At 31.9% G+C, this 25,969-nt stretch overlaps 1 protein-coding gene across 13 annotated transcripts in view; it reads left to right on the forward strand.

Moving 5' to 3' along the window:
• The first annotated feature begins 237 nt into the window (after nucleotides 1-237).
• The window catches only part of LOC139524047 (E3 ubiquitin-protein ligase CBL-B-B-like), a 40,564-nt gene continuing 14,832 nt past the window's right edge, over nucleotides 238-25,969 (forward strand). For 7 of the 13 annotated variants that reach the window (XM_071318588.1, XM_071318586.1, XM_071318585.1 and 4 more), the window contains exons 1-7: nucleotides 239-800; nucleotides 12,193-12,339; nucleotides 16,199-16,330; nucleotides 18,982-19,119; nucleotides 20,175-20,394; nucleotides 23,103-23,240; nucleotides 24,215-24,355. In XM_071318588.1, the coding sequence (XP_071174689.1) occupies nucleotides 277-800; nucleotides 12,193-12,339; nucleotides 16,199-16,330; nucleotides 18,982-19,119; nucleotides 20,175-20,394; nucleotides 23,103-23,240; nucleotides 24,215-24,355 (1,440 nt within the window). In that variant the 5' untranslated portion in view covers nucleotides 239-276. Of the gene's footprint in view, nucleotides 801-12,192; nucleotides 12,340-16,198; nucleotides 16,331-18,981; nucleotides 19,120-20,174; nucleotides 20,395-23,102; nucleotides 23,241-24,214; nucleotides 24,356-25,969 lie in introns of all 13 variants that reach the window. The other 6 variants (XM_071318591.1, XM_071318592.1, XM_071318595.1 and 3 more) reach the window with 2 other exon arrangements.

Below are 25,969 nucleotides of genomic sequence, written 5' to 3' on the forward strand. Positions count from 1 at the left end.
TTAATTTTTGACACAACTGATTAATGTTTTTTTTTTTTTATATAGTTTATACGTGTATGATCCAAATACTCGTATGGTCAGGAAATTTTACATTGATTGTAGAGTAACAATTAATGAGTAAAATGAGAAAGACTTTTTAATTATAAAAGGGCAACTCGATTATTTCATATATTTCGCGGCATTAACTTATTTCACCATAATCAATGTAGAACGGAAAAGGGAAATCCCCGAGGTTGTTCACTCAGGAATAAGGTAATAACCAGGAAGGAAAACAAAATGGCGAACAGGGATAGACCGAAGAAAGAGTTCGGTGGTGTTCTGGGCATGTTACAAGTTGTTTTCCCACAGCAAAAGCTCGTAGTCGATAAAAAGACAATAGAAAAATCATGGAAATTAATGGACAAGGTTGTGAAATCGTGCCAACACCCGAGAATGAACCTAAGAAACAGTCCTCCATTCATTTTGGATATCTTACCTGACACTTATCAACACTTGCGATTAGTGGCAAACCGATATGACGATAAAATAAACACATTAAACGAGAATGAATATTTTAGAATATTTATTGAAAATTTAATGAACAAATGCAAAAATACAATCAAGCTTTTTAAGGAAGGAAAGGAGAAAATGTTTGATGAAAATTCACATTATAGAAGAAATTTGACAAAACTGTCACTTGTGTTTTCGCACATGCTTGCAGAATTAAAGGCCATCTATCCCAATGGCACATATGCTGGTGACACATTTAGAATAACTAAAGCTGATGCTGCTGATTGGTGGAAGGATTCTTTCGGAAATAAGTAAGTATTTGCAATAATATTTATGTACTATGTAATGTACATGTATACAATTTACATTTAGTACATGAAGACATGTATAATTGTTTTTGATAATAGGCATATGCATGTTATATGCAATGACCATTGTATGGAGAGCACAGTCTAATTTGGTGATGTCACATTCAAGGAAAAGAGGACAAGATCATGGTTTTCAAACAATTGGAACATATATAGTATTACAGTAATATGCTGTATTACAGTATATATACTGTAGAAATACTAACACAAAGGTTCCTGATTCGATTCCCGTTTGGGGTGAATATTTCAGGAACTCAATTTTCGGCTCTCCCTTGACACCATCTGCGAGTATGGTCTTGAGAAAACGATGATAGTCTGTCGATAGGGGACGATAAATGGCTGACCCGTTTTTAGAGAGAACCATTTATCTTGCATATTAAAGACACCCTTGTAGATTTCGAAAGAGTAGGCAGCACTCGCACCCGCAAAGTGGAAAGGGATAAATATAAGTTGCAATACTTGTTTCCCAATCCACTATAAATAAATATGTTTAAACTAAACTAAACAGATTTACATTGTATACGGAAACAGTCAACAATCTCCTGATGGTGTCCTTAAAATTTCTAACAAATGACTTCAATTTCACTTCTTGAAACCCTTGTTTTAAAACTTTCCTTGTTAGCAGCAACCATTTACCAAAGGAATGCAAGCTCTGGAATATTGTTACTGTATCAGCTGGGAGATATACATGTACATGTATACATGTACATGTACAACATTGATAACACATTTACATTTTGTATGCAGGTGCTTGTGGATAAAGAATATTGCTACATTTGATGATTTGTACATCATGAACATAGAAATGGAAAGTTCACAATTGAAAGCTGATATCATCTCTTTTGTTGAAAAATTTAGTTCTCAACATGTACATGTACAGACTCTCGTTATATATTTTTTTTTTAATTTCTTGATGCAAGTCAATTTGCAAGTTATCATGGTTATGTACATCATGTACATGTATGAGGCAGATTTATCTGTACAGGGCTCACGCTACCAGGCGACTTGGGCGAAGAAGTCGCCTTCCCGATCGTCACTTCGCTTTCCCCGACCCCCAAAAGCGAAAACAAGTCGCCCTGTTCTTGACGATAGTCGCTTTCAGTCGCTTCCGTCATCGGACATTTTCAATTTTTACCAAGTTGATGAAACATCAATTTTTTTTATCGAAAATTAAAGAAATTTAGACATAAACGATTCATTATCTTTAGAAAAGAGGTTGAAGCATTGTCTTCGCAGTGTGTAGCAGGTTATTTGATAAAAATACAACTTTTTATCACTTCGTGCACAGTGATCGGGAAGGTCGTGCGCCCTGCGCCTATACGCACATATTGACCAGAAATGGCGCATAGAGTGACAAATGTAAGCGTCCACGTGGCGCACGATATTTTTCACATCGTTTCGAAACGTTTAGATATTGTCAAATGGATTTCCGATCATGTTCCGTGCCGCCATGTGTGTGTACACAACTGTATAATGTACATGTTCCTCCAATCATAGGAGCACCTATATACATTTTTGGGACGTCTCGGTTGTTTTCCTATGGTAATAGAACCATGAAGTTTAACGTCTCGGGTGTTTTCCTATGGTAATAATAGAACCATGCGGTTTAAGTGGTAACCCAAAAAACGTAATTAACCATCATTCATGATATAATTTTTTATAAACAACTTTAAATTTGTGAAATTTGGCTATTACAGACAAGATTTAACTCTAATAACAATCTTTTAATTTAGTTTAGCTTGCTATTAGGCCAATTAAAATTAATTGATAGATTTTCATCCGCGCCCGCCCCAATGAAATCAGCCCGCCCCGAATTTTTTTATTTCATAAAATTTACGATTTCCGGATTTTGTACATTTCCGTTACCGGTACCCGTTAAAATTTCGTTTCATTCAAAGCTACCTGTTTTAAATTTCGGTTTTGTACCTCGAGTAAATCTAACCAAAATGATTAAGTCGACATATTCTGCTGCTCTATGATGACAACATCATCTTCCGAGAGTAAAGATTGATTACGAGAATGACATGAAATATTCATGTTACAAGAAACACTCTGTTTCCAAGACCGCAAATCACGGTATGTCACAAATTTCTGTGATTAGAAAACTGCGGATTTTTTTATTTATGCAATGGCTTTGTGTCAGGAAATTTAAACCGTGAATGATATCCAAAGCGCCAGATTCGTGGAAACCATTGATACAGAAAACATGACTGGATTAAAGATATTGAAACACAAGCACAAACTTGTTAGATTTATGACCGTATTTTGAATTTAAAAAGTTGACTAACATACGCATTTTATTTTTATGTTGACAAACAGCAAATGTCCCAATACACATAAAAGAGTCATTAAACAACAACTTTTTTTTTTTATTAAGTTCAAGTTTTACATAGTAATTATATTTTCATCTTGCATAAGTACCAACCCAATTATTTCAACACTGTTCGAGTTTTCATTTTATTCTGTACTCATAATAAATGTGTTGCATACCAATGCATTTGCTTCATTTTAATGGAATACAAACCATCGTTTTGAAACCCTAATACATTTAGTGAAGGTAGTCCAACTGTAGAGAGCATTTCTCACACGTTTTTTGTTGTTTAGTTTTTAAAGCCGCAATTAGATAGTATTTATTTAAGGATTTGAAAAATTATGTAAGATTCCTCATACTTGTGTATACATGATATAAGCTTATATCATTACACTTGCATATATGAAGAACTCGTCACAAAAAGGTTTCATATGAAATAAAATTTAAAAAATAAAATCCTCCCACCCACCCCATTTTTTTCAAACATTTGGATGAAAATCTACTAATTAATTTTAGTTGGCCTTATTTCGATTGAAAACCCTGAAGCCTTTTTATGAATATAGTTTTTGTCTCTATAAAAGGCGCTTAACTGTCCTTGTCATTTTTTGGTCTTTGGCTCGTTTTGATATTTTGTTATAAACATGACTTCAGCGAATTATTGTTTTGTTCTATCAATTAATGGTACTCTCTACTGTTAATCTTGTCATCGTGATGAAGTAATAATAATAATACAAGAAGTGCAGAGGAAGTGCCTGAAATGTCCTCTAATACGGAACGTCTGGAATAAGTATGGTATCAATTTAATGTTAAAAAAAACAACCATGAACATGAACAAGCCAAGGCAACAGTACCAGTTTAAACATTGTAAATACAGGAAGGATTGTGCCTGATGTTCATATGATGTAAATACATTGTAAATACGGGAAGGATTGTGCCTGATGTTCATATGATGAAATCATAATCTTTCAGTCAGTTTAATTGAAGTCTGGAGCTGGCATGTCAGTTAACTGCTAGTAGTCTGTTGTTATTTATGTATTATTGTCATTTTGTTTATTTTCTTTGGTTACATCTTCTGACATCAGACTCGGATTTTTCTTGAACTGAATTTTAATGTGCGTATTGTTATGCCTTTACTTTATTACATTGGTTAGAGGTATAGGGGGAGGGTTGAGATCTCACAAACATGTTTAACCCCGCCGCATTTTTGCGCCTGTCCCAAGTCAGGAGCCTCTGGCCTTTGTTAGTCTTGTATTATTTTAATTTTAGTTTCTTGTGTACAATTTGGAAATTAGTATGGCGTTCATTATCACTGGACTAGTATATATTTGTTTAGGGGCCAGCTGAAGGACACCTCCGGGTGCTGGAATTTCTTGCTACATTGAAGACCTGTTGGTGACCCTCTGCTGTTGTTTTTTATTTGGTCGGGTTGTTGTCTCTTTGACACATTCCCCATTTCCATTCTCAATTTTATCTTTAATATTGTCCGTTTTGGAAGAAGTTATTGTATATTCATTGAAATTACAGAATCACAGGAACAATATCCATGATATTATTTTAAATCATATACATGTAGGTAATAACCAACACCTCTTTGCCAAAAAATAATGATACTTTTTATTTTTTTACAGAAGTCAATTCAAATGGCCCACTCATTTGACAACATGGCCCATTATTTTTTTAAATGGCCCATTGAATTTATTTTTGAGGGGCCCTGGGCCCATAGTGAAAAAAACCTTCCAGATCACTGCAGAAGAAAATTGCTTCAAACTTGCACACAGGACTTTAGTAAGCTATTACTAAGCTGAGTGATTAGGAATTTTTCCTACAATAAACACATGTGTATCATGTTTATAAAATTTGTTATGGGACCATACATGTATATAGACCATTTATAATTAATATGGCATGTATGGTACAAAGTTTGAATTCTGGCCTACTGAAATGATGTAATGAAGGCCTATGCCCATTATGATTATACATGTATATGTCAATACAAAAATGAATACATATATATTTGTTTAGGGGTCAGCTGAATGATGCCTCAGGGTGTGGGAGTTTCTCGCTGCATTGAAGACCCATTGGTGGCCTTCGTCTATTAAAATATTCTTCAGTGGTAGTCAATGACTCATTGAACATGTTGAAATTTTGCTTTTCTTGAGCTTTGGTACAGTTTTAGTATATTTATGAATTTAAATGAAATGACAGACTCATTTTCCAACTCGTTGATGTTACACCATATATATATACAGTAACAAAGGAACTGTGTTTTGAATAAGATCCGGTTGGGTGTAAGAAAATGAATGTTTATTTTAAAGTAAATAAATATAAAATTCATGGCACTCAATCATGCATAAAATTGTATACAGTGGCTTCTCTGGACACTAAACTACAAACCGAAATTATGTCATGAAAACTAAAATAATTTATAATACATAAGAATGTTTGATGAATATAAAAGAAAGTTGTTAAGAATATAACGACCATTATATACCTACTAAAACATTATGTTTTAATTAAAACATTAAAAGTTACGGAAGCTGTGCAAATTACCAGACATTGATCTGCTGTATGAAAGATTGATAATATATAAAACAAATTTGCAACAGGAAACGAACAATTATTTTTTGTAGATACTTGACCTAATTTTTGCAAGTCTGATATCCTGTTTCTGTCAATATATATATATATGTTACTACATGTACATGTATGAAAATATATATGTGTCTTTTACACCATTTAAATGCGAGATTAAAATTTTGCAAGTTAAACTGAATGATCCAATTCCTAAATCAAGGTCTTAATGGATAGTTATTTCTTTTGATTTGTTAAATTTTTGTGGATGAATGAAAGTTTTTTTTTTTTAGGGGGGGGGGGGTCCATATATTTATATATACATTGTATGTCTCAGGATGTAGATTTGTATGTGTATTTGTAAGCCAAAAAGTGTCCCCATGAAATTGTGTCTTCTTGAACTATATTTCACAGATCATCTATTAAATTTCATCACGGGACAGAATATCACATTTGTAAACTATAAAATACATGAAATAGTGTCTCCCTTAGTGAAAAATTGTCCCCAGTACTTTGACATAATTTCATGTATGTTTTATAAAAATATGTCACAAGGGACAATTTTTCATACAGTAGTGTGGCTAATTTTTTTCTGTCTTTAAAGAAGGGAAATAATTTAGCAATCATTGAAATTTTTTAATCAATGAATTAGTTAAATCATAATTGAAATTTAAATGAAGATGAATATAAACAGCTATATGACTTTTTGTGTGATGGTCAATACCCTCCACAGTTTAATAATAATGAAAGATCATTTAGATCATTTTGCAAAACACCTATCCTACCTCCATGACAAATATGTTGTTGTCCCTGCAGATAAAGCCCCAAACAACATCGTTTTTGTGTGTAAAACTCATTACATTAACTGCTTGATAAACGAATTAGGTATTCACAATTCACTTGGAAACTCAACATATACCCTCACGACACTTACCAAAGAGGAAATCCTGTTCTGTGTTCCTTTGGAATTTCAACCAAAGATGAAGAACTGGATCTGCCATCACTGTATTGGATACCTAAACTACATAAGTGTCCTTACAAACAACGGTATATTGCTGGGTCTTACAAGTGCTCCATGAAACCTCTTTCTAAATTATTAACATCTATTTTATCAGCAATCAAAGACGGGCTTCAAAGTTATTGTGAAACTGCCTATTCTAGAGGGGGCGTGAATCAGATGTGGATACTTAAAAATTCCAAAGATCTTTTAGAGTACATACAATCTAACTCTCTTTCATCTGGTAACAGTATTAAAACATTTGACTTTTCTACTCTTTATACTAGTATATTCCACATTCCAAACTAAAAGACAAATTGAAAGAGTTGGTATTGCTTTGCTTCGTAAAAAAGAATGGCCAACGTAGATACAAGTATCATGTTGTTATAGGGAGGGATAAATCCTACTTTGTAAAGGATCACTCTGATTCGGACAAAAAATTCTCTGAAACTGATATTATCAAGATGCTTGATTTCTTGTTACGTTTGGAGGACGTGTTTTCAACAGACTGTCGGCATTCCAATGGGAACAAACTGTGCCCCTCTACTTGCCGACTTGTTTCTTTATTATTATGAGGCTGACTTCATGCAGGAACTTCTTAGGAAGAAAGATAAGAAGTTAGCAATATCCTTTAACTCCACGTTTCGCTATATAGATGATGTTCTTTCACTAAATAATTCAAAATTTGGTGACTTTGTGGAACGCATCTATCCAATCGAGCTAGAGATAAAGGATACTACAGATACAGTTAAGTCGGCCTCATATCTTGACTTACATCTAGAAATTGACACTGAGGGTCGGTTGAAAACAAAACTTTACGACAAAAGAGATGATTTCAGCTTTCCAATTGTGAACTTTCCATTTCTAAGTAGCAACATTCCAGCAGCATCTGCATACAGGGTATATTTCTTTCAATTGATACGATATTCCTGTGCTTGCATTTCCTATCATGATTTTCTTGATAGAGGGTTGCTGCTCACAAGGAAGCTATTAAACCAAGAGTTCCAAATGGTGAAGTTGAAATCATCCCTTCGTAAATTTTATGGAGGCCATCACGAGTTGGTTGACCGTTATGGAATAACCATTTCACAAATGATATTGGACATGTTCCTTATGGAACTACAATCCCCTTCCCTTTCATGAATGTGACCTACCAAATTAGACTATTTACCGGATTTGTTATCACATAAGCAACACGACGTGTTCCACATGTGGAGCAGGATCTGCTTACCCTTCCGAAGCACCTGAGATCACCCCTAGTTTTTTGGTGGGGTTCGTGTTGATTATTCTTTGGTTTTCTATGTTGTGTCGTGTGTGCTGGTGTTTGTTTGTCTTTTTCGTTTTTAGTCATGGCGTTGTCAGTTGTTTTGGATTTATAGTTTGACTGTCCCTTTGGTATCTTTCGTCCCTCTTTTAGAAGGGAGGCCAAGCAATTTGAAATTAAAAACAATGCAATGTTTTATATACATGTCAGGGGTGGATCCAGCCATTTAAAAAAAAAGGAGGGGTCCTAACCCAGGACAAAGGGTGGGTGGTTCCAAATGCATGTCCCCATTTAAATGCATTGATTGTCCAAAAAAAGGGGGGTTCCAACTCCCGGACTTCCACTTTGGATCCGCACCTACATGTTGAAAAAAAACACAGGAGAAAACGTTGAAATTAAGGACAAACTGAAACAGGGTATTAGACAAGACTGTTATGCAATTTGGACATGATTTCACATAGATGAAAAAATATCCAACAAAGGTAAAAATAGAATATATGTATCTTTTCAAGGGACACTTTTACACAGAAGTGGACAATATTTTATAATAAAATTCTGTCCTGGACAAAATTTCACAGGTCATATGTGAAATTTTGTCCATGGGACATCATTTCATGGGGGACACTATTAATCCTACATATTCAGGGAGGCTGTGGTTAAGTTACAGCAGATAATATGATAAAGAATGAAAAGAAGTATGGCCCTGAAAATCCAGTTTATACTGCTGTTATCTTAGTATTATTGGGGCTCCAGTAAAAACAATAGACATCTAAATGTTTTGCACTTTACAGTCCTAATCATCATTGTATTTTCTCATAAGTTTACATGTCAAATAAATGTTATATTAAAGGAGGTCCTTAACTTGAATTCCGGACATCAATAATTTAATACACAAAAATGTATTTATACAGCACTTAAAATATAACTCCAATTCAGGATATCCTGGAATATTTCGGGAGCTCACTCTGTTTGTAGTCCAATGAAATGTTTATAAAATTTCAACCCTAAAATATGATGATTCTGAAACTTGTACGTACATGTACTAATGAGCTAAAAATGTACTCTTTATAACATTTGTATAAGTCTAATTATGTTCTGAATTTGCAGTCATCATGATCATAAAAAAGGAAGAGAATATTCAAAGTGGGAGTCTAAAATAAGAAGTCCAATTTAAACACCCAAAACAATATTGAAAAAGAAAAACAATGATTAGACAAACAAAAACATTACTCAGAAAAAGATATTTAGCATTAGAATAGAGATGACCTCAGGTGCTCAAGAGAATATGCAGTTGTAAATCATTATAGATTATCCAGTTTTCTGCACATTGAGATTTAAGAAACAATTCATGGAAGCCATAGATTTGTTGGAAATTTTCACATGGCCTGGGCCGTGATTATCGAATTTTATCCTGAGCATTAGCGAGGTATAAAATTAACGAATAGCACGGCCAAGGCCATGTGTAAATTTACAGCAAATCTATGGCTTCCATGAATTATTTCGACTCTAATAGGACAAAAAAGTTCATTTAAATACTGAAGCGAGGGTGGGTATATATGCCATGTGTGTAGCTGTTCTTTTTAACTCCTTGTAAGATAAGATAAAGCTCAATTATTCTCAGAAATATTTAGCTTGCATTGATTATTTCGTTAATAACTGATTGAAAAAATATGTTAAATTAATAAACCCAATATTTGCGATTTTTAATTTACATGTTTTCATGTAAGCTATCGTCAAAACCAAAATTGACATTTCGTAACGAAGGAGCTCCCATGTTGACTCACTGAAATCAGTCAGTAATATGGGAATAATGCAATAGAATAGAAATACAACAAAACCTTCCTCTGAATTCCATTTTAATACAATATTATACAAACTTCAATGGTTACAAAAAAAATTATGGTTTTATACTACAACTTAAATTGGTATATGATTGATAGCTTTTAAAATCGTAACATAAATATCAAGCTTATTTGCATCCCTTAATGAACCCCTGCTTGTGGAGAAAGTGTTACATGATGAAATTGACATTGCACAAAATTTAGCTGTGTTATTATATTTAGGAAACAAACACAACTAGTTTCAGTATATTAATTCTTTTTATAATGCATCCGAATAAGAATAAAAGTTCTTTTGTCTTGTTTTATTACAATTTCTAATACCATTAAATCGGCAATGCGTTTGCAAATAGGTTCAAATACATGTGGATTTACGTGGGAGGTATATTGTTACATCCATTATTATGTATATTTCTGAGTCTGCGCTAAGTATAGATATATCGAGAATTTTCACATGGTGTTGTTTACAAAGCCAAAGAAGCATGTCATATTAGAATGTAAAATATCACCCACGACCAAAAAGTTTCACTGTGTTATGAGGCTGATATTTTACATTATCGCTATTTTGTGCATTTTTCTTTTGATCTTTTTTTGTGATAATTTTCATATCATGCTTCTCGCTTGAGATGGAAAAATTATCGCTAGAAACTAAGGAGGCCACGTGGCGTTGCTAACGAAATTGACATGAAATTGACAACGTCGTCATAGGTAAAATAGCGATAAACAGATTATCATTGGTCGTCTCAACTCGATTGCTTTTCTCACTTTCGCTGTACCAGCTCAAGCGAGAAAATCAATCTTGTTGAGATGATCAACGATAATCTATAAATATCTCATGATCTGAATGAAGAAAACATGATAACCTGTGTATCATGCTTATTTCTGGTGTTTCCCCCTCCCTTAGACAATTTTAGATTTTGATAACATCCAGGGGGCTGTCTCTTATGAACATGAACCTATAAGTTTTCCTTAATCCCTGAAAATAAATGAATCCACATGTACATATAAAAAAGAAGATGTGGTATTATTGCCAATACGACAACTATCCACAAAAGACCAAAATGACACAGACATTAACAACTATAGGTCACCGTACGGCCTTCAACAATGAGCAAAGCCCATACCGCATAGTCAGCTATAAAAGGCCCCGATAAGACAATGTAAAACAATTCAAACGAGAAAACTAACAGCCTTATTTATGTAAAAAAAGAACGAAAAACAAATATGTAACACATAAACAAACGACAACCACTGAATTACAGGCTCCTGACTTTGGACAGGCACATACATAAAGAATGTGGCGGGATCCCAACCCTCCCCTAACCTGGGACAGTGGTATAACAGTACAACATAAGAACGAACTATAAAAATCAATTGAAAATGGCTTAACTCATCAGATGGACAAATATACAAGTGGACAGTATACCAAATTCAATGTACATGTAGACAATTTGAGATCCTAACTTTTGAATCATTGTTTATCATGTCAAATCTTTAGGAAGTTCAAAAATGATCTTATGTCAAAATCAAATACATGTTTGGCATATAGCAAAATTAGACTATTTGATTGTTATTTACAAAGCTACTGGCAAAAAACATAACTTTGCCAAAGGAAATTTATGTTTATTACTATGAACATGCATGACGTGTATTGTAATGTTTTATTCAAATGCAGATTATAAAATCATTTATATTCATCTCATTTTACTGTTTCCTTAAACTGAGTTTTAGGGTAGAGTTTGAAAAAGCAAATATAAACATAAATACTTCCTTTAGATTGAAATGAAATAGTTGTTGTTTAAATAATTTTCAAGATGAGAATAATGATCAACTTGTATTTTTTGGTGGTAAATTAACAAAAAGAAGGTGTTTCTGATAAAAAGAATTCTAGGTTTTCTCTGCTTTTAGCAGTTTTAGATGAATCTGTTCGATAATATGACTTTCTATAATGATACAGAAGAACATTTTCAAACTGATTAAAATATGGATCCTGTATCAAGTGTTAATGCTTACAAGGATTTAAAAACACTCCATTATATGTTCTGTTTTAATGTCCTTTCGGGATCCTTTGATTTTGTCAAATTAATACATACATTGTAGCTTCAAAAATTTGAAAGTTGAAATTTCATTGGCTGATGTAGAAATTAACAAAACATGTACAGAAGTAAGAAAGATTGGACACAGAATCAGCATTTAATTTAATTTATATTATCCTGTTGTACACTTTTACTGCCTGAGAATAAAACAAATTTTGAGTTTGAATCTTGAATCTGAATCAGGATGAAACTTTTCATATTTAATTTTTTTTTAAGTGAAAATTTGATTTAGAATTTGTTCTCTTATTTCTTTTTCAGGACGATTGTTTCCTGGAAGATATTTAGACAGACACTTCATGAGTGCCACCCTATCAGTTCTCCATTAGAGGCTATGGCTCTTAAATCCACAATAGATTTGACCTGTAATGACTTTATATCTATATTTGAATTTGATGTGTTCTCAAGGTAAGTTTTTTTTAAAAGATACTTGTATGTAATCAAGATTTTGAAGCTTCATTGGTACAGTTTATGTGATTACTACCACTGGGTTAATACCTCTGCTTGTAGAATTTTAGTCCCCATTACATGTAGTTTCACCAGCCCAAGAGTAGGTGGTTTGTAGCAGACATGAAAATATCATTATCGTTTTATTCAAATTTTGACTTTTTTGGTGTTATAAAATTTTGATATCATTTTAAATAGAGGAAAGTACATTCCTCAGGCCAGGATTTTTTAATTTGTTGGTTTACGGATCCGCCGACCCGATTTTGACGATTTCCAGAATAAAAATAAAATTGACTTTTCATACTTTTTTATTCCCGCCGACCCTAACAAAGGCATTATCCCTAAAAAATAATTAAAATATTCTTTTTTTATGAAATGATTGCATTTATTACTAACAAAATTGATAACACTTTCTGTCATGTCTGTAGTGAAAAAATAAAACTTCAAATTTACATTTCTAAAAATAGACAAATCAATTATCACTGACCTTGAAATGTCAATTGCGCAAATAATTTTGCAAAACGAAACTTGTGTTTGAAACCGATTACACAATAAGTTTGTTTCCCTTATTTATCATCAGTCCGTAAGATGCATCATCTGATAGAAATAGACTTGTCCAATGGACAGGTTGAAGAAGACATCAAGTTAAAGTACTGAATATTAAATGATCATTTGGTATTTTCTTGTTTCATAGATAATAAAAAAATATCGTCCATTTGGATAAAAGAACAGGAATGCAGGACAACAGATTAACCCGATATTCTTGTTTTTCTCGTGGACGAGTCTACATGTATTACATGTTTGACACGTGTGTTGAAACTTATTTTCATACGACATTTTACATTTTTTTTCTTTATCAGTTTTTGTGCTTGAACATCATAATTCACCAAGTTTTCTGGAATTGATTAAGAACTACGCGAATCTGTTTTTCTTGTTTGTGAAATGACGATTTAATTTCGTCTTTGTCTGTGCACCCCTTTTTTTACAGGAAATTATTAGAATGTCATGCGATGTTTATGACAGCTGAGCAATAAAATTTCATGGAACTAAAATCTAAGAAATGATGACAAAATAGCATAACAAACATATTGTTAGAAAGATATTTATTTGCATATTTTTCTGTCTTGAAAGATATTTGTTTTCTTTTTTTTTTCCATCCGACCGACCCGACTTTTTCATGGGGAAAATCCGTAAACCAACAAATTAAAAAACCCTGGCCTCATGAAAAGCTCTGATTTCTTGTTGAAAGGGTTGGTTATATTTGTAGACATTTTGGTTTTTATGCGATCGAGAAAAAAAAATTTGTGGTTGTATATTGGTTACTAATACTCACGTCGTTGCCGGCGGCGCTGCGTCATTGTCGTCAGGGTCTTAAGAAGACGGATGGTTTCCGGATAATAACTTTAGTATAAGTAAATAGAAATCAATAAAATTTAAACACAATGTTTATATCCACAAAAGGAAGGTTGGGATTGATTTTGGGGGTTATGGTCTCAATGGTTTAGGAATTAGGGGCCCAAAGGGGCCCAAAACATACATTTATCTATCTAGTTTCAGGACAATAAGTTGTGTATAATAAGTATTTCAATTACTCTGAAATTGTTCCACAATGTTCATACTATTAAGTAGAAGGTGGGGATTTATTTTAAGGGTTATGGGGCAAACAGTCTAGGAATTAAGGGCCAAAAAGGGGCCAAAACAAGCATTTTTGAAGTTTCAGGACAATAACTTATGTTCAACTGTATGGATCTCTCTGACATGTTTTGTACCACAAGGTTCCATACAATGAAGGGAAGGCTTGGTGTCAGTTTGGGGTCAATATCCCTGAACATTGAGGAATAAGCGACAATAAAAGGTCCAAAAAGAAGCGTTTTCCTAGTTTACAGACAATAACTTGTGTTTAAGTGTATGGATCTCTCTGAAAGTATACTACAAGGTTTATTACTACAAAGGAAAGGCTGGAATTGAGTTTTGGGGTTCTGGCTTCAAGGGGGTTTCAACAAGTGAGGGGCCAAAAAAGGGGCCCAAATACGCATTTTTGTAGTTTTCAGTCAATAACTTGTGTTTAAGTGTATAAATCTCTCAGAAATTATACCACAAGTTTCCATACTACAAAGAGATGGTTATGGGGGTAATGGATCAAATCATTAAGCAATTAAGGGCAAAAATGAGGGGGGGGGGGGGGGGCAAGGGTTTTTCTGGTTAAAGGACAATTCTGGCAATTTAAAAGCAGTATAAGGGAGGTAATCCAATTCCAATTTTTTTCTCATTTCAGATTTCAGAAATTAAAAAGAAATTTTTCTTCAAATATTTTTTTTAGGGGATTTATATCCAACAGCCATAGTGTATTGCTCAAAAGCAAAATTTTAAAATTCATTAGACCACATTAGTTCTGTGTCAGAAACCTTTGCTGTGTCAACTATTATATCACAATCCAAATTCAGAGCTGTATCAAGCTTGAATGTTGTGTCCATTCTTGCCCCAACTGTTCAGGGTTTGGCCTCTGTGGTCGTATAAAGCTGCAGTCGTATAAAGCTGTGCCCTGCGGAGCATCTTCTTATTAGCTGTTTTAAGTTTGTTTACGGCTAATGAGGGACAATTTCAAATATTTTGGCCTCAAGCATCACTGAAGATACATTATTTGTTCGAAATTCTCAGGAAAATTGGTACTGTTAATTGAATTTTATACTCGACACTTTCATGGATTGAAGTGATGGGAAGGAAGTAGTTAAAAAAAATCAAGTGAAAAAAATATGAATTTGTATTTTTTTTGATACATGTACTTATCAGATGGAAATGATAAGAGGCTAACAGGAAGATTTAATCTGCGACATTTAATTAATAGTAATATTAGCTTTCCAAGTCTGTAGACACCTTTTTTTTTATCTACTCAAAAAGTTTTATTCAAATGAAATTTTGTGATTGCTATCTGAATGTGTAGACACGTAGTTTGTTTATTTTGTATTATGGAATAATTTTCATTCAATACTGAATTTACAATCCTTTGATTCATACTGTCAAATTTCGATAGAAAAGGATTTAAAATAAATCCTATTCATGATTATCTCAATATTTAGTACTAGTATAAAATTTGGGAAATTTGTATGGAAATATTTTCACAGTATGAGCATTGTGCAGTTCCTTGTTGTCCAACAGGTAATAGATTTTTTGGGAGACATGACAGTGAGACATGCAATTTGTCATTACTTTTGCAAATAATGCTTCACTGCTAATAAGATATACAACAGCCTCAGTAGTCTCTTTGATGAGTGTCTGCCTCTATTGTTGGAGGTCTTATGTGTTCAATCAAAGACCTGATAAATTTAAAGACTTGAAAATTTGGGGAGCAGGTACATATTTTGTGTAATCAAGTTCAAGTCCTATACTGTAGTTTTTCTTTCCTAGGTCCATCTGTTCTTATGAAATTTTTGAGGTATTGTTTTACAATTTTACAGACTTGGGAACTTCGCAATTTTTCTTTAAATTTTACAAAAGCTGGTTCCAATTTTTTCTGTATCTAAATACCAGATATAGATGGGTTTTGGGAATGTAGCACTAAGCCTTCTGTTTACAACTTAATACAATATTAAAATTACAAATACATGTAATTATTTTTCTATAATATTTATAATGTAGTAAAGTAAAGAAAACTGAATATTCTTAAAAATGATTTATTATAAGGCAAAAGTAACCTTGCTATCAATCTAGAGTCCTGTCCCAATGAACCTATCAAGCAGGAAACTAGATGACTCAGTAACATATTGTTAGCTAAAAAGAATAGTAATTAGATAATATTTTAAAAGTTGAATTTTTTATACAGATTATTCCAGCCATGGATCAATTTACTACGGAACTGGAATGTTTTGGCGGTGACACATCCTGGTTATGTGGCTTTTCTAACGTATGATGAAGTCAAGGCTAGACTTCAGAAATATGTTGGAAAACCTGGAAGGTAATTACATCACTAAGAGTAAGACATGGTTTGTTTAGACTTTACAATCACTTAAATACTGAGATATCCATTGTCCTGAACATGCATGGAATATTTGTCAATGGACATAAAGCAACTTACAATCAATCAATCAGAGCTATTATTAACATGCCAGTACTCGTAAATCTCCAGACTTGGGTAGGAACCATCAGAGTTTTAGAGTGTACATCAGTAAATGAATTAAACTCTTTTTAATACATGTATTTTAAAAGCAATTTCAGTTTTTGTTTCCCAAACAATTTATTTTCAAGACTGTTAATAGTACACCTATCTTGATAGTATCAAATCTTTCCTCTTCTTTTTTCTAACCAGACTAATACATACATGTATGACAGGATTAAAAATCTTGACATTCAAAAGTTTAAAAGAATTGGAAACCATTTTCAAATTGGAAAAAGTTGAAACTGGCTTACATTTTGGAAAATTCTTAACTATTTAGAAGTTTAACAAGAAGATTCATACAAATACTTGTCCTCTGAAAAAAGGGTATGTAACAAGTTTGATGTCTCCATTAGAAATGATATGGGATATACTGTTCTTGATGCAAAAAAAAATACATTTCACAACAATATTCTGTGTTTTTAGAATAAGATAAGGCAAACATTCAGTGCATAATGTTTAATAACTTGAATAGTAGTCTTTTTGTTCCTATGTTGAAAAAAAGTATTATCTAAAAGCAGTTGATTTTTTTTTAAATTGTGAATATAAAATTTTTAACATGGAAATGTAATACCAACGCATTACATAAGTATAGTTTATAATAGCCAGATTATGTAATATACTGGGAATAAGGAAGGATGTTTATTGTATAGAGAATTTGTTTATTTACACCATTGAGGAGGCTTTAAATATTCATTTACCATGGTACATATTTATTACATAGTGAAGGATGGTACTCAATGCGGTTTAATTAAATATTTATTGTTTCCATGGAGTGGGTGTAATACAGATGTAAATTCTGTAATTCCCAATGTTTTATACTAAAGTGACCCGAAATCTTTGTCATGTGATTAAGACAATGTATATTTCAATAAATTTAGAAAATACGTACATTGCAATGTTTGCATAGGTTTTTGATTAAACATTAATGCTGTCTCCAATTGGTTGGGCATTTTTGATAGTAAAACTGGGATACATATTATTAAAAGAAGTCATATTTCAAAATGAATGTATATTAGAATATTTGAAACAGTTGCTTAATGTATTCACATTATGAGTGGGTGAAATATTTGCAACTGTTTTGTAAGCAAGCAATAATATACTTTTGTCAGCCAAGCTTTGGCAAATTGAAATCCAACATACATGACATAAAGCAATCAAGGTTTTTGTTGCTGGTCTCCTTGATATTCCTTTCCTATTTTCATGACATCTAGCTACATATACTATGTATCCTAAATAATCATATGTGAATTGCTTATAAAATTGCAATATGTTTCAGTAGAATTTAAAAAAAAAACCCATTGTATTCATTAAAAGATCCTTTTGGTAGGTAAAGTCTCAGTACAAACTAAATACAAGTCAGATCACCTTATCATAATCAGCTGTATTTGTATATGTTACAAATGCAATTTCCATGGTTTGGTTAAGGTTGTCAAAATGATGTTTATATACCGGTATATGTGTGTGAAATTGCAAAGTCTGACTCAACTTTGTTCTTTATATATCAGGAAGCAACACCTGTTTGTAGTGTCTCTTAAAATTCCCCTATTTATTATAAGTTGAAATTATATATTCTTGTGATGGATTTTCTCAATTGTTACTACAAACATAGTTAGTTTCATTCTTTTGCTTCCTCAAATTTAAGAAAAAAATAGGTTAATTTGACAAGAACTGTAAGAGCTAAACACTTCGGTGTAGTGAGTGTAATCAGATATGAATTTAAAATCTTCAGTTCATTTTATATCTTGCCAAAAATCATCCCGGTTTCCTGTGACTTATATTTGAACCTGAAACCTTGGTTGGTTGTCAACAGTGTATTTGACAATATCAACTTTTACAGCTATATATTACTTACTAACCTTCATGCCTCTCTGCTTTTTTTCCTAAATCTGTCGATTATTTACTTTTTTGGGGGGGAGGGGGGGGGAGGAGGGTAGTTTACAGTTTTGTCAGTTTCTATTAATTCACAGCCTTTCATAGTTGGATAAAATAAAAGATGTGGTATGATTACTAATAAGACAACTACCAGTACCCACTAGAGACCTAATAATGATGTTTGAAAAAAAAAAAAAATTTGTAGGCGAAGACGAAAAGAAAACATTAACATAAACTCATCACAGAAACCAGGATTACAAATGTGTACATCTGACATATTTTTGGTCTTCAAAAGACATCAGTGAAGCTCAAATCAAAATAGTTAAAAAGACAAAATAAAGTATGAAGTTGAAGACTTTGAGAACCTAAAATTCTGAAAGGTTTTGCCGAATACTGGTAAGAAAATCTTTTTCCTCTGGTTGAAATATACACCAATGATCCATTATAATCAGTACAAGTATATTTTTTACATACCGGTACAAATAACAACATCTAATTATAACTTCGCCTGTTTGTATTTTAACAGTTATGTTCTGACAACATCTAATTATAACTTTGCCTGTTTTGTATTTTAACAGTTATGTGTTCAGATTAAGCTGTACCAGATTAGGACAGTGGGCTATAGGATATGTAACAGCAGAAGGTCAGATCCTACAGACGATACCACAGAATAAATCTCTTTGTCAGGCATTACTTGATGGCCAGAGAGAGGGATTGTAAGTTAAATAATAGGGACCAGTCATAAATTTGTTGTCAAACTATGAAGTAGCATTTTAAATACATTTAAAACTATTTATAAGGAGATGTGAAATGATTGCCAATGAGATAACTACTGTAAATTCAGAAATTATTGCGTGCATTTATTATTGCGATTTTGTAATTTCAGACTAAATTGTGATTTTCATTTATTTGTGATATTTAGAAGTTCTGTTTAATTCATATAATTTCAAAATTACGAGTTATTGCAATTATAACCCTGTCTCATTTTTCACAATAATAAAAACATTGCAGTAATTTCTGAATTTACAGTATCTACCAATGTTCAAATAAACTTAATGAAAGCAATAATATGCAGCCGTACGGCCTTCAAAAATAAGAAAAACCCATACTGTACTCTTATAGTCGGTCATAAAAGCCCCAACATCAAAAAATATGAAACAATTCAATTGAGAATCAGTCTAATTTATAACAAAACAATTGTACGCATGTTAAAATCATGGAAGAAATTCAGATCATGTGTTGGAATACATAAACATAGTAATGTATAATTTATATCTTTGTACCAAACTTCCTAGGTTATAGTCAAATAAAGAAAACAGCTAGTGTAACGGTTTTGAAAATTTATCACAATGAAGTTTAAAACATAGATGAATTTTGTCGACTTTTTAGACATTTTTTGTTGTTAAATAATAACATTCTTATTTTTACCAATCAACACATCACAGTGACACAGAAAATATCAATCATCAACAACTAAGATGAACATAAAAAATCACAGGGTAATAAAATGGAACATACTAAAATGTGTCTGTCATTTATTTGAAAAAGGTACTCTAAATCATAGAGAAGTGACCGTCTGCCATATTGAAAATAATTAAATTTATATGTATGCCAGACTGCTACAATACACGTCAATCTATACTAAATTTGGAAGAAGAAAAATGTAGGAAATATATCCCTTTTATACCAAATACTGTTAATTTCCATTCTTTATATTAGACACAGTCCCAATTATATCATTTATGTAATTTCATAATTTGCTTTGTTTTAGTTTTAAATATCCAGATGGCAGAAGTATAAACCCCGACTTAAGTTATTTAGTTCAGGACTCACAGGAGGATCATATAAAAGTTACCCAGGAGCAGTACGAACTTTACTGTGAAATGGGATCAACATTTCAGTTATGTAAAATATGTGCAGAAAATGACAAAGACATTAAGATTGAACCATGTGGTCATTTGTTATGTACGCCATGCTTAACACAATGGCAGGTAGGTCACTAACATTGAACCATGTGGTCATCTGTTATGATACTGTTTAATACAATGTTAGGTAAGTCACAGAAGTTATTAAAAACAGAGGTAGCTGTATCAGATAGTTTTGTCTTCCCTGCCAAAAAAGTTACAGAATGCGGAACAAAGGGATGCTACTCTGTCGGTGCAGTGTTAAAGCTTTATATTTCAAAAAGTAGAAAACCTTGATGATTCATAATTTGAAAAGATGCCTTATGTTAAAAAGTGATGACTGTCTAATGTCCATTGTCCTTGACTTCATTTTCACGGTTCAGGGACTGCTTACAAATTAAAGTTAAAGATACCAAAATGAATACTGAAAAATGTGCTTGACTAGTTTGTTTTTAGTTTACAATAGCTAATTCATGGATAAGTGATCACTTTGAAGGTTTTTGTGATATAATGTAGGTCTGTTTCTAAGATACTAGTATGTCAACTATATTTGGTACATGGAATGACTATAAGGTTTTCATCTCAGTCTTATGAAATATACACACACAAAACATGTATAAATTAAATTATTTAATTTCCATTATGTATTTAAAAGCCTTTTGATATCCACTTATGTAATGCATTTGTAAACCTTGATAAGATAAACGAGGAAGTAAAATGTGACCTTTAATTTTTATTGACACTCAGGAAACCCAGCATTTAAATTGTAGGGTAAAACAAGTCCACTTTGTATTATGTAAACAATTGTTTTGTATTATGTACAAAATTGTATATGATGACAATCATTTATGGTGTATTGTGTGTTTTTCGTGACATATCTGTTTCTCGTATACTTTAAATAGAAGGTCAGCTATATTTAGCGTATGGCCTACATTTACATTGGTTTCTGTGTATTTGTCTTAGGGTTCTCTTTGTCTTTAAGGATTAAGAATTTCAGGGGAGGGAAGCTCCATTGAAAAGTTCTATAAAATAAACTGTTACGTTTAGGAATAAGAGGGAGGTTAGCTCTGTCGAAAGGTTCTTTGAATCAAACTGTAATGTTGAAGGATATAACTTGATGAAAGTCAGATGGTTTACAGACAGTGGTTTTAGTCTACTGTTGCAAAATTCTGAACATAAATTGGGTAGATAGTTCTGAAACTCTTTACCAATTTGATTGCGGTTAACAATGTTGTCATTAAGTTACATATAAATTGGCATGATATGTATGAGGGTCTGGATGGAGGGGGGGGGGGGGGGTCTGTTATTCCGTAAACATTTAATTTTCACCCCTTTTTTCTCTAATCTTTAAAAAAATTAACCCCTTTTTCTCTAATCTTAAAAAAATTAACCCCTTTTTTCTCTAATCTTCATTATTTTTGCACGTTATTCTCTAATCTTCATTTTTTAAGGGCTTTATTCTTTAATCATTTAACCCCATCCAAACCCTCATGTATGATTTCAAATCGGTTTTATACATTCCCTTGTTTTTTTTAAAGTTTGAGTTTAAAACAATTGAATAGATTTCAATGTGGAGAAGCACTATATAAAAGTCCTGGGATTTTAAGCAGGATAGGAAAGGAAAAATACACATAGATGAGACAGCAACCAAATTACGAAAAAACTGAAAGACATTAAAGTCATATGAAACTCCAAATTAAAAAAATAAAAGAACATGTTTTATTTAATTTAATGGCTAAGTCTTATTCTAAAAGAGGTGAATGGGAAGATTTTTTTCGAAAAAAAAATCCTTTATATTATCAAAATTAAAATCAAAATGTAAGGATATTGAATTTTGACTTCCCAGACTCTAATTCGCCTATATTTTCTCATATGCAGTAACCTACACTACCAGACCTCTTATTATAATTGTCAATAATATGTTATAGATTTGTATTAAATATAGAAAACGTGCATGCAATACTTAGTTGAGTATATACACATTCCTTGGTTCTATAACTTCGATTACATTAAAATTTCAAGAAACTCATTTTGTAGGGTTTAACAAATCAACATGCTACACAGTCTTCAACAATAGGCAATTTTCAAATTTGATCGATTCATAAAATTTCTTGTAATTTCATTTGTGAATTTCTTTTGTTTGATTTGTTTCCTTGTGAATAGACAGACTGACTGTTTTCTGTATTTGAGATATAATCATTTCCTGCAGTTTGCTTGGAATTGGAATACAACTTAAAAGTGGTGCCTATCTCCCTTTGTTTTCTCACTGTTATTTTTAACTAAAATATATTGTGGATACGTTATTATTCATGGGAATTTTTTTTTGCATTCTTTTCTTTTGACAATCAACAACAAAATTAGCAATTTTCAAAATTATAATGTTTACACCGTAAACATGGTAAAGAAAATTATGTTTCATTACAGCAACTAATATGATTTATTGTTATTTCAAGAATCTGCAATACAAAAATAATTTGTTGTTATTTCGAGAATCTGCAATACAAATATCATTCATTTGTTATTTTGAGACTCTTCAAATAGAATATTATTTGTTGTCATTTCAAGACTGCAATGCCATACATTGATTATTATGATTTGTTGTTATTTTAAGACTATGCAATACAATACATTAATAACTATGCTTTGTTAACATTACATTAATTACTATGCTTTGTTAACATTACATTAATTACTATGCTTTGTTAACATTACATCAATTACTATGCTTTGTTAACATTACATTAATTACTATGCTTTGTTAACATTACATTAATTACTATGCTTTGTTATTTCAGGACTCTGATGGTCAGGGATGTCCCTTCTGCAGGTGTGAAATCAAAGGTACAGAGCAGGTGATCGTTGATCCATTTAATCCACATCCACAGAAGCGGTCACACATGATGATAGTCACCCATGACGACGATGATGATGATGTAAGATTTCATATATTGTATATGCACTAAATTGAGTGTAAAAATAGCATTGATAAATTAACAAGGAATAAAAATTACAGGTAGCATTTTGCAGTGATGAGGCACATATTATTGCTGACACCGTGACTACACCGGCCATCTGTTTAGTAACAAAACTTTTTTTACCAGCTTGGGCTGCTTTTATTAAATTAGTTGGAGATCACTGATGAATATAATTGTATGTCTTAATAGTGTGAGTTTAAAAAAATTATAAGCATGGCACAGAAACTTAAGTTTGCACACATGACATTTTGTGTTGTATTTTGTAGCTTTTATCATAATTTTGTTTGTAAAATTGTGTTTGCTTGTTTTGTTGTAGAAATTTTATTCTCCCATTTTGTATTCTGTCTATATATAAAGGGGAGTTTATCTAATCAGTCCATACCCATCCCATAAAAAATGTAGACCTCAGTTTGGCTTTTATAAAGTGCATTCTTGAAGCGTATGAGGCTTTCTAAGTGGTTCTTTGATAAGAAAATGAATATATCTCTCTGATTTTTATCCATGTGCTTTGATGTACCTTCAGCAGATGACATATATATATCTTCTATATTTCTTATTTGACTATTTTATATTCAGCTTTTTTAGTGTTATACATATCATACAGTCAGTTCCACTTCCACAATTTTTATCAACAACTTAATCTTCCAAACAAATTATTTCAAGTTTGTGAAATGCAGGTCATCATGATCAATGCTCTTCAACTAAGAACATTATTTGACCTTTTCAACATTTTTTGACTCCAACGTCACTGATGAGTCTTTTGAAGGTTAAAAGGGCATCCAATTTTATATCCTGGTTTCTATGATGAGTTTATTTACTAGTGAATATAAATGAATACAGACCTTTCCATGTAAATGTATGTGTATTCTTTAGAAATATTATGTCAAAAGTCCTTGTGTTGGAAAGACAATAAATTAGGTGTTTGTTTTCAGGACCATGTAGGAACGAATAGTGCACAGGCCCCTGCAACAAGTAGTCCAGTATTGTCTGGTGCTGGTTCAGGGACTAATAGTCCACAGGCCTCTGGGTTAAGCCCTACAAATGCTAGTGGAGGGTTTAACCCTACACTTGGGGTTTGTATTGCACTGATGCTCATAATGCATGTACAGAATAATCCAGAATAATTTCAAATAATCCAGATTTATAATCAAGTATTACACTTAAGGTTGAGTGGGTTTTGCCATTTCCATCTGCTTACTACAGACAGTGGACCTCTTATACACATTTAAATTTTACATCCGATTTTTTAAGAAAAAAAGAGATAAAAGCTTCAATTGTTTTTCAAAAGATATTTCATGTGTAGTTGTTTAAATACAAAAATGGGATGTTTAAATGTGGGACTACATTGACCTACTGTGGATACATTATAATTTGTGTGATACATGTACCATCAATTTTAATGGATTTTATGGGTATAGATAAACCATGAATTTCAATGGTCAACAAAGTCCACATGTTCTAGAGGCTTGTTTGTTATATATACCATGATATCAAATATCCAGGGGTAAAAAATTCTAATTCCACAAAAATTGGTTTAAACGAAAATACTGTAAATTCAGAAATAATAGGTTTTTATTATTACGAAAAATGTAAACGCAATAATTTAAACTCGCATTGTGAAATATTTTGTATGAATTTAACAGGATTTTCTCAAAATCTTAAAATTAAAATCGCATTTAAGTCTAAAATGACAAAATCGCAATAATAAATGTACGCAATAATTTCTGAATTTACAGTAGATATATCCCCAAAAATTGGTATAAACGAAAATAGATAAATCCACGAAAATTGGTATAAATGAAAATAGATAAATCCATGAAAATTGGTATAAACGAAAATAGATAAATCCACGAAAATTGGTATAAACGAAAATAGATAAATCCATGAAAATTGGTATAAACGAAAATAGATAAATCCCCAAAAATTGGTATAAACGAAAATAGATAAATCCACGAAAATTGGTATAAACGAAAATAGATAAATCCACGAAAATTGGTATAAACGAAAATAAATAAATCCACGAAAATTAAACGAAAATAGACAAATCCACAGTATTGGAAATGGCAAAATCCACATGATACAGTAGTGTATAATTAATAATCTTAAATTGCTTACCTATACATGTACTAATAAAAATAATTTTCAACTACTTAAAATAACTTCAATGAACTGAGGATAAGTTTAAACTGTTAAAAAAAGTCCAAGATTATTTCCTATAGAAATACATGATTAGCTAAAATATTTAAGAAAGCAGAGCTCATGAATGGTGGTAGTTGATATCTATCTTTCAAGACTATTTTGTGCATTTTTTTCCACATAATCAGCTGCATGACAAATGTCTATTCTTCTGAACTTTTGACCTTTCTGACCTTTTTTCTATGAAACATTTCCTTCACTCAGTCAAATTTTCTTTTGAATGTTTTTGTATTTTATTAATATTTTCAATCTATCCAAGTCTTGTTCTGTCTAGTAACTCATTCAAAATTTCAATTTCTTCAGAAACTGCTTTTATTGATAACTTTTTAAAAACTGTATCATTCAGGACTTACAGAGAGAGCTTTGCTAGATTATAGATATATGTCTGGTAAATTTCTTTTGTAATGAATTGGAACTAATATTTATAGAGGCATTTGTACCATGTTTAGGAAGCATTTTTCGTAGAATTTCAACAAATGATATAATTTTCC

Source organism: Mytilus edulis, chromosome 5, assembly GCF_963676685.1.
Source record: "Mytilus edulis chromosome 5, xbMytEdul2.2, whole genome shotgun sequence".
NCBI lineage: Eukaryota > Metazoa > Mollusca > Bivalvia > Mytilida > Mytilidae > Mytilus > Mytilus edulis.